The sequence below is a fragment of the Spermophilus citellus genome (genome assembly GCF_964194105.1).
Source record: "Spermophilus citellus genome assembly, chromosome: 3".
In the NCBI taxonomy this organism is placed as follows: domain Eukaryota; kingdom Metazoa; phylum Chordata; class Mammalia; order Rodentia; family Sciuridae; genus Spermophilus; species Spermophilus citellus.
Window position 1 is genome coordinate 61,938,898 of NC_138184.1, and position 24,905 is coordinate 61,963,802.

At 37.4% G+C, this 24,905-nt stretch overlaps 1 protein-coding gene and 1 pseudogene across 13 annotated transcripts in view; both read right to left on the reverse strand.

Moving 5' to 3' along the window:
- Positions 1 to 24,905, reverse strand: part of LOC308644193 (zinc finger protein 519-like) — a 93,527-nt gene that overhangs the window by 5,085 nt on the left and 63,537 nt on the right. For 9 of the 12 annotated variants that reach the window (XR_014020915.1, XR_014020916.1, XR_014020917.1 and 6 more), the window contains one exon: positions 24,234 to 24,366. The exons of 1 other annotated variant lie outside the window; for it this stretch is intronic. Coding sequence is in view for 3 of the 11 variants with exons in the window: in XM_081285021.1 (XP_081141147.1) it covers positions 24,338 to 24,366 (29 nt within the window). In the remaining 8 variants the exon portion in view is untranslated. Of the gene's footprint in view, positions 1 to 23,085; positions 24,367 to 24,905 lie in introns of those variants that run through there. 2 more of the 12 variants (XM_081285019.1, XM_081285020.1) reach the window with 1 other exon arrangement.
- Positions 8,006 to 9,246, reverse strand: LOC308645223 (vomeronasal type-1 receptor 4-like; annotated as a pseudogene). The gene is made up of 3 exons: positions 8,759 to 9,246; positions 8,496 to 8,602; positions 8,006 to 8,010 (listed from the first exon to the last, which is right to left on the reverse strand). The product of its transcript is annotated as a vomeronasal type-1 receptor 4-like (transcript).

Genomic DNA, 24,905 nt, shown 5'->3' on the forward strand with positions numbered 1-24,905 from the left:
GTTGGTCAGTTAGTAGTACTTGATTAAACTTGGGCTTGATTAAACTCTTGAGAATTAACAGCTATCTTCAAATAAGAATTTCAATCTACAAAGAGTCTCTAAGGTAGATTGCAGAAAATATAACAAGGCAACCCACACTGTTAATTTGTGAACAAAATAAGCAAGTTTTCAGTATGTTAGACACCAAAATAAAGTATCACAAAGGGAAATTTTTGAGATTAATTTTGAAAATTTACTATCATTCTCTCAAGGCTGTAAATGCTATGGCACACATAAAAAAAGAGATCAAACTGGTCATTGTAGCACTGATTCAACAATTGTATGTGTCTGTCCTCACACTATTCAGCAACTTAACTCTGGGTTTCTATCAGTGGAAGCCTGGGGTTCAGCTGCCCTCTCTGTAGGAATAAGGAAATGAAATCCTCCTTCCCACTTCCTAATTTCTCTGTCTGTTATTCAAAATCCTAATTAGCTAACATTGCTTATTTATCATTCAAGGTAATATTAGAGAAGATGCCAAACTGCCATAACTAGGACAACATTTGTATAAAATTTATTAAAGTTCAACAGAGTTATTATTTCCCATTCATCTAACAAGTAATAACTTTATGGAAATAGTGTTTTTGTCATTTTGAAGGAAGAATTAGGAAAACTATTTTTAAACAGGAAGAAGTTCTCCTCCCGAGTTACTGGAAATTATTCTCACTTATTAATCTAAGAAATGTCCTCAAACTATAATTACATGCTTTGGTAAAGTCATATTTGCTTTATAAAATTCTGAGTTTAAAATATTAGTAAAATTAAATAATATGAAGAATTCAAGTGCATTTCCAATTCTTTCTGATATGAATCATAATTTTTAAAATCTAAAATACAAAGGGTAAAATAATTGTCAAATATACAGTATAATATTTTATTTCATCATAGAAAACTCAAAACAGATAAAAAGCCACCATGGTCATTGATTAAAATTCTACTATCTTAAAAAACAAAACAAAAAAACATTTTAACATTTTTTAATTATTTCCCTCTACTTCTATTTTCCACACATTCCTATGGTATGCTAATTATTATAATTTTAAAATAAATTTATTCTACTACATGCATGTCACAGAGAATGAGAATAAATCAATGTGAAATATTCTCTAAGTGTGAACTCCTTCTCTCTGAGTCCCCTCAGTCATCCTCAGTACTTCACGTGTCTGCTTCTAGGGATCACATTCAGCTCTGTTTGCCCCCAGGATTGATTTTGAGCTGAACTGGAGGCCTCCTAGAATCCAGTTAGAACCAACAGGAAACATTCACAACCACAAACAAACATTTACTCCCTTTCCATGAAAATGTGCAAGGTCTCTGTCCAGCCAAGGCCAGCTCCGTACCTTGCCAGTTCCCCTTGTTTTGAGGGTGTGGAAAGCTGTTTAGATCTGGGCAAAGCTGGACTGGGATTCTCCCTCTTTTGTGAGAAAGAGGGAGCTGGAACACTGGGCCCTTCAAGCTGCAGAGCTGGAACACAGGGACCACACGCTGAGCACATCCTTCTGGCTTTGGGCGTGGTATCCATAGGAGACTGGATACCTCTTGAAGAACACTTCTCCCACAAGCAGGAATAATCAGCTTTGTCACATGTCCTGCCTCACACTCTCAGAGTCCTCGCATGGCTTAAAGTTTTTGCAAGCTGGTATTTATTCATTTAAAGCTCACACATCTATGCATTTCTTCAATCAGCCCTCATCACAATTACTGATCTATTCATTTTAGCTTCATGTAACCTGATGTACAAAAGCTTTAGGAGATTCAGCATATGAGTGCAAACTGCCATGTTAGTCCATGGCAGAGCTGGGCTGAACTGGTACCATCTTATTTTTTTTTTTTCTCTGATTTCTCTCTCCTCTCCATACATACTCTCTTTGGGTGAAGCCTCAGGAGTCACAGACCTGTTGGATGGGTTGTTAGCATTTGCTTATCAACTGTTTTCCCCTGGGCCTCCTTTGTGTTGGATAATACAGTGAGTCTGAGCCAATGATGTGGGAAGATTTGGGCTTCTTTACATACTGGCCCCTAAAATGTCCTGTGTGATGTACACAGTGCATATAGGGGATCCCAAAGGACATTAAGAGGACTCAATGACTGAACCAAGTTTTTTAAAAAAGGGGTCTCACACAGGCCCAGACCACCTCCTCCAGAGTTCAGGGTTACTGTGGTGGGAAGATCTTCATGGTGGATACCTGGCCAAGGAGAAGAGTCAGGTGAGGACAGGGCCAGTAGCAGGACAAGGCTGGGTGAGAATAGAACTAGCAATGCTTCCATTGCTTGGAGAAGTCCCTTAGAAAATGTGACCAGGAGCTGGTGTACACAGATGCCTGGGAATCATATGGAAAGAACACCCTGTTGTGAGTTATGAGGAAGAGATGATGGCAGAGAAGAGATACATGTCCAGGATTCTGACAGCAGTCTTGAGAAGAACAAGATATTGCCCGAGGTCTGCAGGCTCTGCTGTCATTCACCATGGTAAATCATGACAACAAAGATTCCTCTAAGCACAGGGGCTCATGGTAGAGTTTGTCCCCAAGAATGATTTAGGTGCTGCTTTGTGGGATTCCCAGAGATTTCCAAGCATGAGCACAGAGGTAGAGTGTACTCAGTGTTTCATGGGAAAGTGGTCCCTGAGGATGGGGGTATAGACTTGGGGGAGAAATGAGAGAGAGGGAAAGAAAGTGCAACTAGACACTTTCACTGGAACCTGAAGTATATTTAGCCTGAATTACTTGAACCTGAAGTGTACTTGGAACAGGAAAACATCAATCCTCACCCACAGCACGGATATGTAAATTCAGAATGGATTTTCAAAGGAAATAATGAAGAAAATATGAAAAATTTCTAAAAGGACAATTTTAGTAGTCTCAGCATCATATTTTAACATTTCCTTAAAAATACACCAACTGTATAGATGACAGATTTTATTAAGATTAAATTTATTTTATATAAAAGCATACACATGTACAAAGAGACAGCAGATAAAGACAATATGAGGCAAAAAGAAACACACAGTATGAGACAGAGAAACTGAAATGATAGGAAATGAGACACTTGAATATGTTAGGTCTGGAATTTATATATTTTTTATTTTTTGAGAGAGAGAGAGAGAGAGAGAGAGAGAGAGAGAGAGAGAGAGAGAGAGAATTTTTTTAATATTTATTTTTTAGTTCTCGGTGGACACAACATCTTTGTTGGTATGTGGTGCTGAGGATCGAACCCGGGCCGCACGCATGCCAGGCGAGCGCGCTACCGCTTGAGCCACATCCCCAGCCCTAGATTTTTCTATTTCCACTTTTTTATAGTTATGGTATGTCTTCTAACAGATAGGGATGAACCCAAGGTTTGAAATTAAAGTCTTCTCAGTCTCTCCTAAGATGGTGCTTTCTCCGTGCATGCACTATTTCACTATATATGCAAGTGGTCTGGAATGTTCTAGATATTAAAAGAGTGATGAGAAAATAGGAGAGGGGGAGAAAAATGCAGAGTTAAAAAAAAAGACATGAAGATTCCAAAAGGAATCTCTGTGAAGTGAAAATGATAACTACTTTGTCTGTGATGATCATTTAATATATACATATATATATGTAAACATAGACATATATGCGTATATATGTATGTATACACATATGTGTGTGTGTGTGTGTGTGTGTGTGTATATCATTGCATTCCTTAAACACACGTTAATGATATTTCAATAAAGAATAAAAACTAAAATGGCACACAATATTTAAGCTTTATCAGCTTCAATATCTATCTATCCATCCATCTATCTATATCTACATATATATAATATTATTATAAAAATAAAACAAAAAGACAAGCTAAAAGTGTAAGTCTAATCCACCGCCTCTGTTCTTTCTTTCTTTTTTTTTTAAAGAGAGAGTGAGAGAGGGAGAGAGAGAGAATTTTAATATTTATTTTTTAGTTATCGGCGGACACAACATCTTTGTTTGTATGTGGTGCTGAGGATGGAACCCGGGCTGCACGCACGCATGCCAGGCGAGCGCGCTACCACTTGAGCCACATCCCCAGCCCCCCTGTTCTTTCTTTTAGTAAATCATCACAGGGCTCATCTATGAGGGTTCTGTGTTTGGGATTGGGGTCTCTGATAAACTTCATGATTGTGGCACGCTTGCTGGGTAGAAAGTTTCTGTGCAAAGGCACAAAAAGCCTGGCTGCTAGGAAGTTTCTCTGTAAAGACACAAAATGCCTGGCTGCTGGAAAACTTTTGTGTAAAGCCATGGGATGCCTCTCTGCTGTAGCAATGTCCTTTATGAAGAAGCTCTGTGTTAGAGTCTGTTCAGTCTCAACCTTGATTTTAGGCATATAATTCCTGGGAATAAAGGAATTTGCTTCCTGGGATAACTACAATGTTTCAATAAGCTACCTTGTTCCTGGATCTGCCCGCTTAAAAGTTACTTTAGACAATGAATTTCTTAAGAGCTGCACAAAGCTCCTGACTTTGCATATTGTAACTGTGGAATATAACTGCAGAATAAACTACGTTACTGGTATTCTAAGCAATAAAAATGTAATTATGGTCCTAATTACCTAATGTAACCTATCGGTGTAAATAAATATTGTCACTTGGAAAAGCAGCCATTTTTCTTCCTGCCTCTACATCTTGTTTCTGTGTCATCTTATTATTTTTCCTAATACTCATTAAGGGTAAATTTTTTGTAGGTATATTTACAATTTCTATGGTTTTTAAAATTCAAAAACATGCCATAGAAAATTCCCAACCCCAGATATTATTGTAAAGCAAATTCACTTTGGACTGGAAATCAACATCTTTTAGTCTGATGAAACAGAACATCCACACACCCTGGGTACATGAGACAGGTTTATTACTTACAGACAGGGAGCAAGGGCATGCAGAAGCTTTGGATTCATTCCAAGCTTGTCCCTGGTAGCCATGAAGGCTCCACACAGAGGATTCAGTTTCATCCAAGTATGCTCCACTTACACCAAAGCTGAAGGACCCCAGGACGATGTCCACCTTGGGTTTTATGCCCTAGAACCACAACACTCTCTAAATCATTAAAGGACATACTGATTCTAGGAAAACTGGAATAGAAGTTATGTTGTTCCACTTAGTTTCTTCCTAGCTTATGGTGTTACCTTCTCAGTATATTTTGCAGTTGTCCTGAGAACTACAAGGGATAACATGGGACTGTGAACAGGGTTGTTCCAAGACGACTTGGAGAATGCTCTTGCAGTCACTCCTGAGGTTACATTGGGTTATCTGGGGTTTAAAGACGATGCTAAGACTGCTGATTGGCAGATCATAAGAGAGGGAGATATTTTTCTCGTATACACTGGCATACACACTGGTGTCTGATTGTCCTACTCTATTTACATGGGCCCTTAAAGCAGAAGACAGAGATGCAACAGAGGACACAGTCAGAGATATAAAGTATAAGAGGTTCTTTTTACATTACTGCTGGAATTGAAGACAGTAAGTATGTGAGCCAATGACACTATGAAACAAAAGGAAAGTTTTAATTGATTAATTTACTATTGTTATTACTGGTAGCAAGGATTGACCCAGGAGCTGTTCACTACTGATCCGCGGGCCTTTTTATTTGTAGACAGGCTCTAGCTAAGCTGCTTAGGGCTTCACTTATTTTCTGAGACTAGTCTTAAACTTGCATCCTTCTAGCTCAGCCTCCCAAGCCACTGGGATTATAGGCATACACCACTCTGGCCAGCCAAAAGTATTTATTATTAAATGATACTAAAAATTGTACATATTCATAGGGTATCACAAGATATTTGAATACAATGTGGACATTAGCAATCTCCAAATCAGGTTAGGCATACTTGTCTCTCAAATAGCTACCATGTCTTAGGGCAAAACTTCTCAAAATATTTTCCCAGATGTTTTAAAATATAGAATATATGATGATAAATGAGAGAAAAAGTATCTACTGTACATTTTCAGAAAACATTGAAATTTATTGTTTACTTTTTAAAAAGACTTAAATAACTACCAACACATATAAAAAGCTGATTCTGAATGGTTTTCTGATGTAAATTTTTAAGTTATTAATTGATGTCTTTGAAGAAAATGAAGGGAGACACCTCCCTATGCATATGTCTTACTATATGCATCTATGTTTAACAGAACCTATGTTATTAACATTAAATAAAGACATATAAAAGTATTTCTATTAAAATAAGAGCTTCTACTTAGTTGAAACGCATACAAACATTTGATAAACTCAGTCAGTATATTCTAAAGCCAAGAAGATGTAAACCTATAATCAATGAATCAATCACCTTTACACACACAGCAGCAGAAACTCTTACAATTATCATTAAAAACACACTCTGAAACTACAGGTGAGTCCTCATCATGATACTTCAAACTAAAAAATGACCATGTCATGTTATCTTTTTCTGTTGCAATAACCAAATACCCAAGGCTGAGTACTTGACAAAGAAATTTAGTGACCTACAGTTCTGGAGATTCAAGAGTATGGTGCCAGCATCTACTCAACTCTTTGAGGAACTAAGAGTAGGTGAAATCACAATAGTGGGAGCACATACAGAACAGACCACAGGACAGGACAGGGAGCGACAGAGCAGAGACACCAGAACTCTCTGTAAGACAGCCCAATTTCATGGGAACTGATATACTCCAGACATTACCACTTATCCCTTTAAGCATGACCTCCCAATGACCCAGCCACCTTGTACTTACATCCACACGTCAAAGTTTCTACCTCCTCCAAAACCTTCACACTGGGTGCAAAGCTTCCAGCACATGGAACTTTTTTTTTTTTTTGGGGGGGGGAGGACTTATCCAGAGAGGAAGGCATGAAGTAATTAATATTCCTGCAGTTGAATTCTATTACCAACCAAATATGAAAATACAAACTACGATGAAAATACAATTTTCTAAGTCAAATATAAAAGTTGAAGCTGATCATTTTCATTTATAGAAAGTACAAATGAAAGTGATCTATGGTATTTAATGTCACATACTGGTCCCTGTTGAATATGATTATGGCAGAGGCACAAAGAGGAATCTTTGATATGGACAAGATTGTATTTTGATGTAGAAGAAGCTGAAGGCAAAAGTGTATATACTTTATAAAATTTTACTTAGTGATTTATGACTGATTTGTACATAAAGCTGCTTTGATGGTTTATTGGTGATTTAAAAATCATTTGTAACAATAAAAAATTACACCTAATGTATATTATCAAGGTGGACATGAAATATATGAAACAGAGCAGGGGTTTTTAGTGGACAATTGCTTCCCCTTCTGTCCATTTCTATATTGTAGGGATTCTGACCATGGAAATATCATAGAGAAACATTCCTCTGGTGAGCAAACACCTGGGGAGTAACAAACTACTTACTACTACCCTTAGAATGTCCTGCAGTTTTTAACTAGGAACTAGTAAGATAACTAATACATGTGAACCATCTAGCTGTAATGGCAATGCCCTTCTCTGTTCTATAGTCTTATCAGCCTTGACTTTGATCTCAGGCACATAGCTCCTGTGAATAAAGGAACTTGCTTGCTAGATAACCACAATGTTTCACTAAGCTCTGCTGATCCTGGATCTGCCCACCTAACAGTAACTTCAGACAATGGACTTTCTTGAGAGCTGCACAAAGCTCCTAACATTGCATATTGTAACTGTAGAATGTAACTGCAGAATAAGCCACTTTACTGATACCATAAACAATAATGTAGTTATGGCAGTAATGACCTAATGTAACCTATTGGTATAAATAAATGCAGCTGCTTGGACGAGCAACCACCTTTCTGCTGCATCTTGTCTCTGTTTCTCTTTTTACTTTCCTTATACTATATTAAAAATAACTAAATTTACCTGCTAAAGGCAAATATCATTGGAGTACATTAACTTGGAAAATTCTTCAAAGACACAGAGCTAAGACATAAACATGAAAGTAGACAAATGAAAAATTCTTTCCACATTTTTAACATGACTAATCTATCAGAAGAACAAGAAAATATGAAATTATGTGAAATCAGTTTGAAATAGTACTAATTAAGTATAAAATTTACATATAATTTTTCAGAATTATTATTGACAGATCATAACAATCAAGATATATGCATGTGTGCATGCTCATGTTCACAAACACACATATAAAACCATACACACACATTTATAAATACAAGGGTATGTGTCTAAACCACCACTCACAAATGATATGACTGATATTAACTGTGCTTAAATTTCTGTTGGTAAGAATGAATAAAAAAACTATAAATTGTACAAAACCTTATAGAGTACATATTTTACATTTTCCTCATGAATTAGAAATTTAAGATTTTTTTATACATGCAAAATAGCCTGAATGCAGAATGTGCTGGTGTCTTTGATTATTAGCAAAGAGGGGTTGAAAGCTGGGAAGCACCCAGAGATTATTGCAGCCAAAACTATCAGGAACAATTTGGAATTATTTAAGATACAGGAAAGTGTATAAAAATACAAAAGAGCTCACTAGGACAAGAATTGTTTTGTTGGCTCTGTACTCAGGGGAGGACCTGGGCAAACATGCTGCATTCTCTGGTAATGCCTGTGCAGAATGAGCACCATGGAGCTGCTGGCCTAGAGCATGAGCACCCCCGCTTCCACACACACACACACACACACACACACACACACACACACAGCATCAGGGAGTGACAGGATTGCTGCAAGCAATGATTCTAGGGCTTTGTCATTAGAGCACCAGAAAATCTACCAAGATCTTGACATTTTTGGAGCTCCCTTTCCCAGTCATGTAAGTAAGAAAGGCATACTTACAAGGAGTTAACAGGATCCGGCTCAGGTATACGGAGGTACCAATGTACCTGGGAGCTTTCACTTTAAAGCTTTGCCCATCTGAATTCACTGGGCTGAAGATGGTGGCCTGGAAGACACTCAGAAGGCATATGGTAACAATGTACTCATCACTGCCCATCGTGTTAACATTGAAAAGCAGCTTATATCCAAAATCACCAAGGAAAACTTCCAAACTGAAAATTGCCCCTGTCTGGGGACTTTCTTTATGCAGAAACAAATTGACCACAATCAAGTGCTTAAGAATCAAATTTGTAGGCCTTAACCTGCACCCAGTGAAGAAAATAACAGGTAATAGAGAAGACAGGAATTGCCCAGAACTCCAACCACAGTCTATGACAGGAAGATGATTCCTACAGCCTCATCACTGGCTGCCATCCTGCCAGTTCCCTGCTGTTCTAGCCAGAGGGTCCTGCAGGGGAATGGGAGTTCTGGGCTACCTGTGTCCTGTCAACCAAAATCCAACATTGCCCTCTTTCAAGTGGGAACTGCAAAATTGAACTTAAGGTTTCATTCTCACTAGCAGGTTTCATGATGCTTAAATTAAGAATTAAACCACAAAGTGTGTAAAAATCCCTGCTCTAAATGCAACACATGGTGATTTTAGAATCTTGTCAACATGAAGCAGGGGCTGAGATTACTTTCATGATTACAAGGAGAATTTGGGTACACAGAGGTTAAGTCTCAAAGTCTTACTCTGATTAGGTGCACAGAGGGGTTTTGAAATTGTCAGTGTTTAAAGAGAGGGTGCCATGAACCACCATGTTTCCCTAAAGCTAGTAAGTGGAGTTCTTCTATTAATCAAGTTTTTTTTTCTATTTGTTTTTCTATATTCCTACTATCTTCTAAACTAGTAGTATTTTGGAATTTCTTATTGAAAAAAAAAGTTCCCATTGATTATAAATATTTATTCTACATGTGTAATGGTTAATTTGAATTGTCAGCTTCATCAGATTAAGAGATACCTAGGATTAAGAGGATTATGGGTGTGTCTATGTGTCTAGAAATGGTTGGCATGTGGGATAGCCAACCGAAATGGAGACCCTCCCTAAGAATGGGCTGCACCAAATATGATGATGACTTGGATGGAATAAAAGTTGGAAGAACAAGGAAGCAGCAGCAGATGCATGGTTGACTTTTTCTTGAATGGGTTCTTGATTGCTGCTACCATCATCTGAGGATATCAGACTCTTGCTTCTTTACTTTTCCAAAGGTGATTCTCCAGAAACCTTTGGTTTCAAACTAGAGTAGCACTGCTAATCTCTCTTGTTCAGGCCCAGGCTTTAGCCTCTTGGACTTTGCACCTACTGATTCTTCCTTCCAGCTGTCTGACCTGCAGATGGCCATTGTTGACTATCCAGCTTCCAGTAATATAAGCCAATCTTATAAATTCTCCTTTTATAATTGTACTTCCTGTTGATTCTTTTCCTCTAGAGAACCCTGACTAATACAATATGCAATATCAATTATCTAAAGGAACATTTAAATATTTTAATAACTGCAAATGCATTGAGTTAGAACTATAGCTCTGAGGCACATGTCCCACGGTAAGTTATGTGCAATGAGGCAGGACTGGTTCCGCATCTGTAGAGCTATACCCTGACTCATTTATTTGTGTGTTAGGAAAACAAGTGCTATCACAGTAATTGTGCCACATTCGCAGGTTATACCCCCAGCTTTGGAACATAAAACATGAAAGATTGTATGGCAGAAGCAAATATTCACTGATTTAAGAAGATAAAAATGTGAGTTAATTAATACCTAAGTAAATTTGTTTCAAGGAAGCAAGGTTAGTGAATGATATTTATAACAGGAGACATTCATGCAAACTGGCACATGTGTGGCATTTGAAAGTTGAGATACTAGGATTTTTTTCAGTCATCTGAATTCATATATTACATAGAATTTGTAGTTTAGAGAAATTTAGGTGATGCTAGTTGTTCACTTTGAAAGTCACTGAATTCATCTGCACAAATATGAGTTAATTAATTGGACTCATTTGCATAATTGGATGTCAATTCATATCATAATTTTGTGAATAAATATGCTCTACCATTATTGACCTCTTACAGGAGGGAGAAACAAAACAATATCCATAAAAATGTAGAAAAATTCTCACTCACCAATGACAGCAACAGGATAAGATGGTTTGACCTGCTTAAGCCAATATATCTGTAACTCTAAGATGTGCCAGGGCTGCTAACATTAATTCTACAGCAAGTATGATGGGTGAACACAGTACAAAAACCCTTTCAATTATTATAAATCCCTCCAATCCTGCAAGGACACTATTTACAATATGTCACCTTAACAAATGCTGTGAGATTTATCATACAGGTGAAAACCTGTGGTATGAATGCAGGTATGTTTTGTGTAGTAACAGTAAACTGGTATTAGATTGAAGTGGTACTAAATAAGAACATGGGGAATGGGGGGATTGGGAAATTTGATCGTGCAAATCCTGTGATGTAGAGGACACAGACAAAGTTCATTAAGTATCCAGGAAAAGCTCATTGGCATGACTAGGTGTAGGCACACATGGGCAAAAAGCCAAGGAACATAAAGACATAGGGCCCAGAAGGTATAAGATACATGGGGTACATGGTTTCACAGGAATTAAGGTGGTCCTGAGGATGAAGAGTGAACATGAAAAATGTTGAAGCTCACCAGATTGTAAAATTTGTAGAAGATTCAATGCCTCAGAGGCATTCATACATACGTGTGGTGAGAAGTTGTGAATAAAGCTGGGGTAGCAGGTCCTGGATTAAGTACTTGTCCAAAACAGGCCCAGAATATGACAAAGAGGTGAATCTAGAGAGACACAATGTTTCTTGGAAGAGACAAATGACACAAAAAGTATTGAAGGGGGGGGGCGGGAGGGAGGGAACAAAGTAGGTAGAGAGCTAAGGAGGCCGTGATGGCCCAAAGTGCAAGAGAAACACCAGGAAAATCAAATTAAAAGATGTACACTTCTAGATATTAAGACTAAGTATGAGTCTTTACAACCATGTGGTATAACTAAGGGACACAAAACAATACCAGTGGAAAAAAGGAAAAGTGTCTTGATTTAAAACCAGGCACACAGGAAAGAAGTGATATAAAGAGGTATGTAACCAGAAGAAAGGTGGAGGATGGTGGGGTTGGTGGCAATCAGTTTGGAGTTTGAACTGTGTGTTGAGAATGCCTGAGAGTTGATCTTGGACATTTGGTTGTGTGGGACCCAGGAGCTATGGGGATGGACTGAGGTAATGGAATTGAAAGCAAATAAAAAAGAAGGAAGAACACTGATGATGGGTCTTGGGGTAATGGGAGGAAGAAGGACTGTCCTGAGGTCCCTGGATAGGCACCACAGAAGAATGAACATTAAATGTCAGGACACAGTTGTGCATGTGGGAGTTGGGATGTGGAATGTCTTCATGGCTGTGAGGGATGAGTGGAAGTTCAGTGTGAAGGCTGCAGCTCAGAATGAAGAACCAAGCATGCCTGAAAAATAGGGTATGTGCAGACTCAGTCCTGCTCTGCTGAGGTGTGACTGACTAATACATTTGTACACATACATGGTGTACAACACATGGAGCTTACATAAGTAGACATTGTAAATTGCTTACCAGAGCCTCTTAATTAACATATCTATCACCTAAGATGTATGTGTGGTGAGGATATTTAAGATCTCACAGCAAATATCAAGTATACAAAAATGTATTATTAACTTCATTCTCCATGTTATACAGCAGATCCCCCAAATTTATCGATGTTAGAATGGAATTTTGTGCACTTTAAACAACCCCCCTGTGTCCCTCACTACCCACCTCTTTACAACCACCATTCCACTCTATTTCTATGAAGTTGATTTATTAGATGTCACATGAGAGAGATCAAACTGTAATCTTGTCTGATTTATGTCACAATACTGTCCTCAGTGTTCACTTACATCAGCACAGGGACAAAATTTACCTATTTAGAAGGCTCAATAACATCCCATTGAACGTTAGTGGATGTTCCACGTCACCTACACACAGTCATCCACTGGTGGACACTATGTCTTTCCTTGCTTCTGTCTTGCTTGTTGTGAACAGTACTGCAAGAAACATGGAGATGCAGATGTCTCTGTGAGAGATAAATTATTTTCTTTCGGATGCATTCCAGGGAGGGGGATTGCTGTATCACATGTAAGTTTTACTCTCAATTTTCCAAGGCACCTTTATGCAGTTTTCCACGGTGGGTGTGCCGATTTACATAATCTCCCAAATAACCTGCCCAAGGTTCTCTTTGCTCCATATTACTGCCAATACTTGTTATCTCTGGTATTTTTAATATTAACCCGCCCAAAATAGTGAGGTAATATCTACTCATATTTTTGAGCATTTTACTGATTATTGTCACTATGAGCATATTTAATGTATCTACTGAGCACTTTGTCTTTTTTGAAAATATATCTACTCAAGTACTTGACCAAATTTTTGAAAACAAATTTTACTGTGCATTTTAAGGTAGACAAAACAATACCAAAAGATATTGTGAAATTGTCACTAGAATTGAACAAACTCATTTATCTCTTATCTCACATAGATACATATATTCCCCCATGTCAAGAACAGTCATGATCTAATCATGCAACAAATCTCCTAACTGGAATACAGTACCTTTAACACAGTCAATATATCATATAAGATTTTCTGAATTGTTTACCCTGAGTATTTACTATTTGGTGTGTTTTTACCTACAGCCATGGGTAGGTAGATTTTTATATGGATTTCATGTGGAGCCAATTTCTACGAAATTGATGTCTCCAGGAAAGTCAAGTCTTCCCAAGTTTATGTGCCAACTTGACTATTCCCAAAATGTGCATGTTTGAGCAGTACCCTAGGCAGCTCCATATGCCCAGGGGAGTCATATGTGACCTGAGGGCAGGAATAAAAAAATGCATAGGGAGAGAAATCTCTAATAGTAGGAATGTTTGAAGAAGCACTCAAATCCCAGAGCTGGGATTAAGCTGTCACAAGACTTTCTGTCACAAGAAAGTTTCTCCATGGTTTCTGCCTGGGTATGTTGTCCCCTGTTTGCAGTCTAAACCTACAACCTCATTTCTCCCCCTGCATTTGTCTAGTGACTTCCCATTCTCCTGAGTACCAGTATGCTGTGTTTATCAGAAATACTTCTATGAAGCAAATTTAGTCTATGCTGAGGTTCATGTTTAGGTTTTCTGCAAAGGAATTTCTAGTTCATTCTTTTATGGGTCGAGTTCACTGCTGCCTATGCCTTTATGTCCATTTTCATAAAATTTTGAAAGTGTTGACCCTGTTATAGAAATGCATTAGTTCCCATTGGATGTGGTGTGTCTCCCAAGGTTTTTCTATTGGAAGCCTGATGTCCAGTGTTGCAGTGTTAAGAGGTGATGGGGCCCTTATGAGGCGAGGCCTGTTGGAGGTGACAGGCCTTTGAGAAGTTTGCCAATTGAAGTGATCAAGATAATTCTTTTGGGCCCCTGGCTAATTCTGAAAGGGGTGTTATAAAAGACAGAACTTCCCCTAGTCTACTCTTTACCTTCCAAACTCACATGTGATTTCTCTCAAACACATTTCTATAATGATGCCAGTCACCCCCTTATGACAGCACAGGGCCACTCAGGAATTGAGCCCATGTGGGTGGCATACTTGTGAGGGCTCAAAACTATGAAATAATGTTCTTCCTTCTGTAAAGTACCCAGTCTCCTGGGTTTTGTCATAGAAGAAGACAACAGGCTAATACACAAGCCTTTCTGCTACATTCAAGTGAGATGAGTAGACTCTTGCCTCTTCAGTAGGAGGTCCAATTCCATACTCCCTCCATGATTCTGGTTTCAGCTTCCTCACATCATATTTTATTTCACTTTTATCTACATTCTTATTCTGTATTTTTAAACAATAAAGTTTGGGGCACAGCTGTCCCAATGTCAATATGAACACACACAGAACCTAGACCTTTTTACCAATCCTTCAGGCACAATCTGGAGATAAGGTAGTGATACATTACAGGGCACAATGACTGTGACATGGTCATCAGAATGCAACAAATTTCCTGGGCACAGTGGTTCACACCTGTAATCCCCACAACTCAGGAGGCTGAGGCAGAAGGATCTGAATTTGAACACAGGCTCAGCAACTCAGTGAGGCCCTAAGAAACTCAGTGAGACACTGTTTAAATAAAATACAATATAGAGTTTGGTGTGTTGTTCAGTGGCTAAGTACCCCTGAATTCAATCCATGGTTAAAAAGGGGGGGGGGTGGACAAGTTTAGAGTTGGCTTTAGCTTTAAGTCATGATGATGTATTTCAGAAAAGAATTATCCAGGATGTTGGCAATCAATATTCATCATGGATGAAGCATGGAATGATTAATGAAACCCCTCAATGGCCCATCCATCACTTCTCTTTTGAAATCTGTACAATTAGCTTTAAGGGCTTCTCTCCATGTAGGTTGAAGACTTCAGGCACAGTATTTTCCTTGGATCTCCAAAACCTTTGATGTTTTGGGTGTTGCTCTTCCCTTGCTGAAGTCTCAAACCCCTCTGCACTAAAATGTTTTCTTACAGTTGATGTTTTCCAAGGCTCTTCATTAGCATAAACCACCTTGAACCAACAGTCCATACCAAAAACAGCAAATTCATTCTCCTATGTTTGCATACACGGAAAATGAAGAGAATTATCTTTGAACAAAGCCCATCATTTTCTTTCAAAAGTAAAATGACACTAAAAAAAAGAATGTTCTTTGCTTGGGCCACTATTGTCCTGGAACTTTTTTTAAAATCCTTATGTGCCTTAATTCTGCCATAAAAGCACATACAAACCACACCCCCATCTTTAAAGTACAAGCCATGTGGTTGCTGTCATGTTTCGGGGCTGCAGCAGGAATATATTATGATTGGGGAGTGCCATTCCTGAGAGATGGATTCTGTTGGTTTATTGTTTATTCAGCCTTTGAATGTACCACTCGTCCAGTGTCTTCGTACAACTTTTGATATTTTTGGTTGAAAATTGGATCTATAAATATATTAATATGGCAGCCCTTCAGTCTCAGAATGAATTCCTACATCTCCAGGTTTCTGTTTATATTCACTTTTTTTTTTTTTTTGAGGGGTATACCAGAAATTGAATTCATGGGCACTCAACCCCTGAGCCACATTCCCAGCCTTTTTTATATTTCATTTAGAGGCAGGGTCTCATGGAGTTGCTTAGCCCCTCACCCTTGCTGAGGCTAGCTTTGAATCATTATCCTCCAGCCTCAGCCTCCCAAGACAATGGGGTTTCAGGTATGGCCACTGCACCTGGCTCTATTCATATTCTGAATACCAGAATTACCTCTTTGCTTTATCAACTATTTTTCCCCATGTTACATTTTTAAATGGTTGCAGTATTTCTAACTTTTCTCCAAGAACTGGATGGAGTTCCTAAAGATTTTGCTTTCTCTATGTGATCATTTCACGAGAGAAGAAAGAAGAAAAGTGCAACTTGACAAATAAAAAAATAACAACAAAGATGTAATTTTAGATTTGTAATAAATATTTTCTTAGGTCTAAAATGTCTGTTATCACCATCTATCCTAGCTGGTGACCTAATGCTGGCTTCACAAGATCTGACTATTAAAAAATTAAGAAACCAACAAAGAAAGCATACAAACACACAGAAGTACCATCTCAAAATCTGTGATGGCTCTCTGACCTTAAAGGTCCAAGGGAAGAGAGAGGCATTGAAATTGTTTATTCTTATATAGGAGACATACAAGGGAAGATTCCACAAAACATTCTATCCCCAAAAGGGCACAGGAGTAAGATTATAAAGGAACAGATGAGTGTAACTCAACCTCAGTGGATAACACCTAATTCTGGAGCCACACCTTGTTTTCCGAGCTAGGGTAATGCCCAAATTACTGTGACCTGGCACTACTGTGCCAGACTAAAGACAATATGTTCAGAACCTGGTGCATCAGGACTGAAAGGGATCTTGTATCCAGGACAGGTCCTGACATATTTCCCTTTTCTAAAAAAAAAAAAAAAAGCAGCTGGGAATTTATGTTGTAATCACTGGATTCTTGTGCTGAGAAGATCATGACCTACTCTTGAGATATAAATAAAATTAGTAGAAAACATATCATCTCAATAATATACTATATAGAATGTTTCAGCATATTTAGGATTAAGGTCATTTAATTAGCTTTGGAAGATCCAGGCTATTATGATTACTCTGCCAAAAACTCATCAGAAGATTCTTAATCTTTTCCCCATTTTATTTGGAAGCATTCTGTTTGGCCACAGTAACACAGACATTTTTATTTGGCATAGCATTTAAGCCTTTCCGCAAACCATAGAGCAGAGGGGTCATTTACATTACTCATTACAGTACCTTCTAGAGCATTTAACTTAGTTTCAATCCTTCCATTAGCACTTACCTGATGAAGGTTCTTGGAAGTAATTTAAGTCAAATTATTAAGAAAATTTACATGTTGTAAGTTTTAAAACATAGCCACAGAAACTGTAGTATCAGAACTATGAATAATATTTTAAGTAGTCACTTCATTGACCATGACATGATCAAGAACTTGCCTAGGTCTGGTTAATTGGCAGGCACCTGTTTCAAGGCCTGAATTTTAACTTCAGCATGCTAGCTGGCAACAGGACAAAGAGACATTGATGAGGATCAATGTCCTTTTTATCCTACTATAAACAGTGATAAAATTAGGCAAGTTGTACCTTTTATAGGTTACAGAATATTTAACCATCTTTCCAGTTCTCACATTTAAGGAGTCTTTTGGTTCTGTCAGTAATGTAAACACTCTGAAGGTAGAAGTCAAACATCAAAACATCCTTTTGAGTGCTGTCTCACTGAAAATTCAGGTTTCTAAGAGTTATGTCATCTTCATGTAATTGTAGGAGACAATTTCTAGACAACTTATGTTATATTGACAATACATAGGCCAAACCTATCCATTTAGAAAATGTGTCAATTTCTATTACAGAATTATTAGGGCAATAATACATTGTTGAATATTTTATGTAAATAACTGGCCTATATAGAAAATTTCTATTTCAACTATCTTTCTATTTTGACAATTATCCATATATATATAGTCTTAATTTGTAAGGATCAGCATAATTGGCTTGTTTTGGATTCTCATATACTGTCTTTTTCTCAAAAGATACTGCCAGACAGCCTGATTACCATAAAATCAACATATAGCTATAACTGACCATTACAGTGAGTATAATTCACCTAGTTGCATGGGTAGACTTTCCAGTCTTCACTGCAAGGAACATCAAAGGTGGACCTGAGAGGCTGTGTTTGTGGGTCAGTGGTAGAGCACTTGCTTAGCATGTACAAGGCATTGGGTTAAATTCTTAGCACCACATAAAGATAAATAAAAGTATTGTGTCCAACTACAACATGTGAGTGTGTGTGTGTGTGTGTGTGTGTGTGTGTGTATTTTTCTTTGAGGGTGGACTTGAGAAATGGGTCCATGGATGTTTGTTCATAATTTTTACTTACCTGACAAGCCCATGAAGCTGCATGGCTGTAAACTATGCAGCTGGAAATTTATCTTCCTGTGTGAGGTTTTTCAACCTTTCCACAATGACCAGTTTAAACTCTTTTGAAATTTGATTTAACTTACTAATCACGTTCAGTAGCAGTAAGACTCCCAGTATCACAATTAAGAAAAATTTAAAAAAATATTTTGTAACATCTATTATGTGCCGTGGGGTTCTCTTTTCCCATCTTTTTATTTAATAAAATTGAGTAGAGGCTTGGCATAAGCCATAGTATCATTAGTTTTAAGCAATGTTTAATGTAGTACAAGTATTTAAATAATAAGAAAAGATTTATTATCTTTAGCTGGTTGTGAAACTTGACAGAAGTTATTTAATGGGAACAAGGTAAATAGAAACTTACCCTTTACTAAATGTATGACTTGATTTTGACTTTAACAGAATTACCAAAAATGAAGAATACAATAAGTTGTATATAAATATTTGCAGGCTGAAATTAGCTCTAGATTAACTTAAATTTATTTATCTTAATTTGGAAAGAAGCAAGAGACAGAGATATTAATGTAGTAGTGGTGGTCTTTACTAGGGGCATGAGAAATATATAGAAATCTATCCAAAATAGGAAGTACATATGTTAAATAAGCCTAGAGAAGATATTTTATTACCATTAATAAAGAATGAAATAGAGAAATGAACAGTCTTTTATCTATGAATCCATGAAAAACTGGCATTATGGTTATCAACTTAATGTTGACCTAAGTAGGGGGAATTAGTATCTCAAATGTTAATGGGTAAAAACAAGTCCACAGTGTGGTTTAAGACAGTGATCTAATTTAGAATTTACATGACATTGAGCTAGCAATAACATTTTTAGGGATCTATTACAAACAATCTTTGTGCATTAAAAAAAAAAACAGTTGTATGAGCACCCTTAATAACTTATTTAATGTAGTAAAATTGGCTAATAATTATGTATAATTATGGTTTTATTCATTTTAAAATATCAATGTATGTAGGACATTGTCAGATATTATTAAAGTTGAGAAAAGGTCTATTATGTTAGTTTTTTATTGAAATATGCTATTGATTATTGAGCTGATTTATTTGCATAACTATTTTCAGACTTTTTTTCTTTTCTTTTTCAGTAATAAACTGTTGCCAGGTGCTTGAAGTAAGGCCCTGTTTTAATGTTAAGGGGGTTTCAAAATCTGTAACTTAGGAGCAAACATTTTACCCAGGAAATTTATTTCTCTTGGAGCTTTGAGTAGCATTTTAATCTCTATGTTTGTCTTTCTGTTTCTTCATTTGTGCTGCATTTAACTATGCTGTAACATCTAAACTTGGCTAGAATTATGTTAACCTTTGTAAATCCCTTGGAATGTCTAGGGCTAACTGGAGATAAACACATCTTTTCAAATGGGTGGCCCCCTATAATTTTAAGGTACTGTATTGTCTTTTTTTAAGTCTCTCTATGAAAAATAGTAGATTTTTTCTAAAGACTCACTAAAATTATGATTTTTAAAAACTCTTTAACTTTTTTTTTTTAGTTGTAGTTGGACACAATATTTTTATTTTTATGTGGTGCCGAAGACTGAACCCAGTGCCTCACATGTGTGAGGCAGGCACTCTACCATTGAGCTATAGCCCCAGCCCCTAAAATTATATTTTAGGCATTTTGTTTATCTGTTAGATACCAATCTGTCCTGGGGAACTGTCTGCTCCAAACTGTCAGGCTTGTCCCTATTCTGTGTTAGTGGGACATGGTTAAGATAAATCTCCTTTAAAACTGTTTTTAAGATGGCCTTCTATTTCATAGTTTAGCCAAGTAATAGCATAATATTTCTCTAGGTAAGATTAGACATCTGGCATACATTCTGAAACCCTACAGTACATTTATTTGGACCTTTTAAAAAATCTCTCTGAATTTGTTTTGGTCTATATTAAGTTTTAGAGGTTCCTTTGATCTTTCAAGTTTTTAGGCCCTTTTTTGATGATAGTAGTTGAGGCTAGATATGAAAATTAGATACTTTTTATTGATTATTGTAATTTCCCAGAATATAGACTAGCTGATTCATCCTAACAATTTAAGTAGACCCCCCCAATCTCTCAGAGAATGTCTTAAAATATCTCTATATCTCAGAATATTATCCTTTAAGTAGGTGTCATGTACAACTTTAATTTGGAGAACACTAATCCTTATAACCTCTTATAATTACTATAGTACCTCTGCAACTTTTCTTAATAAAACAGCTATAAAAAGTTTCTAAGAGAACCTGGTGAAGGATAAAAATCAGATTTTTTTTTTTTCTTTTTAAGCTTGAGAACACATTAGGATACAGGCAGGAACATGAAATTAAATTTTGCCTGAAAAGGATATCTTTTGTTAGTATTTACAGGTGGGCATCCTTAAGTAAAATTTAGGCTCTGTGTAGCTTCCAGAGCAGCCTTGTGTGAAACAGAAAGTATAGGTTAATGGTTGCAAGCCAGGACCAAAAAGCCCTGTTTGGGTGACAATGAAATGAACAATAGGAAGACTGCTAGAGGTGGGACTTATCTGCCACATTTCTCTCTCCTTGTGGCTACAGAATTTTTTGTGTAAAAGCATGTAACCACAATGTACCACTAGGCTCTGTTTGAAACCTTGTGTATCCACATGTGTGATTACCAGCAGTCCTGGCCAAGCCCCGTGGTAGCTTGGCGTGTACTGTCTGCTTTTGCCAGTGGTTGTCATGGTGAGAAAACAGCATATGGCCAGTGGGCATGGCCATTGCCAGCAGCTGTGGCTGCACCTGACACTGTGGCAGTGCAAGACATGGGTTCTCCCTACTGGGGCGGGCTTTGCATCCACATTCACCCCGTGGGGGCTTGGCTTATTGCCCACCATAGGGTCCTGCTCGGGGTAAGTGCCCTGGAAACTTCCCCAATGGGTCATACTTTCTTCAATCAGTCTGCCTTCCCCCACCTGTAGTCCCTCTGCGACTCACATCTTGCGGCACTTTGCCATTCGCCATTCCCCGAGGGTCCGGGAGGTTGAAGCGGTGACCTTGTGTTCCCCTGGCTGATGGGCCAGTTGGCATGAGGCAGGAGAAGCGGGGCTGATGGTCATGGCTGCAGCTGCTGACTCCAGCTTGGGTTTGCCCTATGACCCCGCCCTTGTGTTTGCTCCCCAAATTTCCCCAGATGTCCAGGTCTTACTTGGTCTGTTCCTGCTTGGGATACAGCCAGGGAAGTGCCAACAGTTTATGCTGGTGCTAGTGGGCCTGTGCTTGGATGGCCATGCCAAAATTTTGTCATTTCCCACTCTGTGAACTGCGCAGCCAGGGTAAGCGGATAGTCTTCTCTCAAAGGACCATCTCCCCGCATTTTGTTTCCTTAGTGCTCACTCTCCTGGGAGCACCTCAAAAACTCTTTTAACATAAAAAATGGGCCCCTCAGCAGATGATGCCACCATTACCAAATTCTAAGGCAACATGTGCCCAGTTAAACTAGGGTTTTTAAGTGGCAGAATTATCTGGCTGCTCCACAGGGGGCAGCGGTCAAAGCCCTGTATCTGCCCCAAAACAGCTGGAAAAAAAAAAAAAAGTCTCTTTAAAAGTAGACAAATCCACCCCCCCCACCTTGTAACAATTTACCATTAAACAAACAAACAAAAACCAACAACAATAAAAAACAACTTTTCTTTTGTTTTCTCACTCTCCAAATGTGGATTCCTGACATATAACCCAGAAAATCTTTACCTAATATTTCAAAATATAAATTTTTTTAAAAAAAAAATCTATAAATCACTTTTCCCATGGAAGAGGGCAAAACTTAGCAACATACTCCTTATCATCTTAATTTCTGTGGTACTTTGAATTTTCTAATTTCTCATTTTGTATGTCTATTTATTTTCCCCAGAGTTGCAGAAAATTTTTGCTGTTTCTAAAGGAAAAAAAAAATCCAGATATTATAAGTTTAATGTTACATTGTTTTTCTTCTAATTCACTTATTTTCTCCAACTTAACTGATAATACCCTGAAATCCTAAGTGGGCTTAACATCTGGAGAAAAATACCAAACCCACTAAATTTCTAAAATTTATGCTGGAATCCCAATGGGGCCTCCATTTATTGCCATCTACCCTAACTGGAGACCCAATTCTGGCTTCACAAAATTTGACTATTCCAATAACTTAAGAAAATGACAAAAAAAAAATCACAACAAGCACACAGTAGTAACTTCTCAGAGTCTGTGATGGCTGTCCAACCTTAAAGGTCCATGGAAGGAGAGAGCCACTGGAATTATTTATTCTTATATAGGAGATACACAAGGGGAAGTTCCATGGAACATTCTATCCCCAAAAGAACAAAGGGGTAGGATTACAAAGGAACAGGTGAGTGTAAATCAACCTCAGTGGGTAACACCTACTCCTGGAGGCATACCTTGTTATCCTAGCTGGGGTAACTCCGAAGTTACTGTGACCTGGGACTACCATGCCAGACTAAAGACGGTAATTATTCAGAACCTGGTGCATCAGGAATTGAAGGGATCTGCATCCAGGGCAGTTCCTGACAGTCTGTACCATGGTGTTATCTAAGAATTTCTTTATTTCTATCACATTAACTAGTTATGCCAATTAAATTTTAAGCTACTACAAAAGTAATGTCACGTTCTCTATTAATATATAATCTCCCTGAAAATTATTATATTCAGAAGCATATGCAAGGCATGCAAGTTACAGGGTTTTCTGCACACATTGTATGCATTAGGTTTTGATAGAGTATGCTTTTTTAAAAAATTTGACTAAAGCTCTGATGTATCATTGGCATTTATAGGGCTTCTCTTTAATACTCAATCTGTGGAGATTTTTTTAAGACGTGAACCTTCATTAAAAGCTTTGTCACATTGTTTACATTTGTAGGGTGTAATCACTACTATAATGTCTTTGATAAATTTTAAATGGTGAGTTTTGATTAAAACTTTGCCACATTTCTTTTTAGTATAGTAAGTTGCCTTTCTAGTATAAAATGTCTGGTGATCAATAAGGTGTGATTGTACATTGAATGACTTTTCATTTTATAGATTTCCAAAAATTCTCAACTATGAATTCTCTGGTACTTCATAACACTTGAAACATACTTAGAAACTCTGCCACATTCTTCACATTTGTATGGCTCTTCCCTAGTATAAATTTTCTGGTCAACATTGAGGCTGGAAATTTGACTAACACATTCTTTATATTTATATGGGTTCCCTCCAGTATAAATTCTCTGGTGACCTATAAGGAATATAAGAATCTTTACATTCTATGTCTTCTCCAGCATGAATTCTCTGGTGTTGTATAAGACGTGATCTTTGATTAAATGCTTTGCCACATTCTTTACAATTGTGTGGCTTCTCTCCAGTATGAATACTCTGGTGTTTATTAAGATGTGAGCCTCGATTAAAAGCTTTGCCACATTCTTTACATTTGTATGGCTTCTCTCCAGTATGAATTCTCTGGTGATCAGTAAGGGTTTTCTTGAGAGCAAAAGCTCTGCTGCATTCTGTACATTTGTATGGCTTCTCTCCAGTGTGAATTCTCTGATGACGGGTAAGGGATGATCGTTGATTAAAAGCTTTGCCACACTCTTTACATTCATATGGCTTCTCTCCAGTATGAATTTTTTGGTGATGCATAAGGTGTGATTTTCGATTAAAATCTTTACCACATTCTTCACATTTGTATGGCCTCTCTCCAGTATGAATTCTTTGGTGACGAGAAAGGTGTGCTCTTTTATTAAAAGCTTTGCCACATTCTTTACATTCGTAGGGCTTCTCTCCAGTATGAATTATGTGATGTTCAGTAATGCTTTCAAGTTTATTTAAAGCTCTTTCACATTCCTTACATTGATAATTCTTTTCTTGGATATGAAAGTTTGGATGGATACATTTTGAGTCTTTCTCACTTTTATTGTGTTCATAAACCTTCTTTTTTAAATGGTCACACTGATGTTTTCTAGGACTTAAAAAAGGTATTAAATTTTGATGAGTTTCACAGAATTATACTGATTTACACAAAAATAAATATAGTGCTAATTACTTAGGGTACAGACCTGTCAAAAGATCTTGAATGATTTATCATAAATGTAGAGATCTAATTATCTATATCTGAATTTATCTTAAGCAATTGTAGGTAAGTACAAATCTTCCCACATTCATGAAAATTCCATGTTTTAGCACAAGGAAAAACTATACATCAGTCTTTTTGTAAAATAAGAATGAGATTGATCACAGTCAGAAATATGTTCTTTATTTTTTAACCTCTTGTCTATAGAAATGTTTAAGTGAATGTTTACTCAATGCTATATTTCAAAGTATTCCAGTAACTAAATGAAACATAAACCGGACTCAGTTGCAAATATTGTCATTTATTTAGAGAAAGGGTATAATTCTAAGTAACTCTGTGGAGAATATTTAAAGGTACACATATATCCTCAAAAGTGACTAACATATTTTCAGCTGCTTTCTTGGGTTCAGGGGAAGTTTCACGTTCCCACAGCA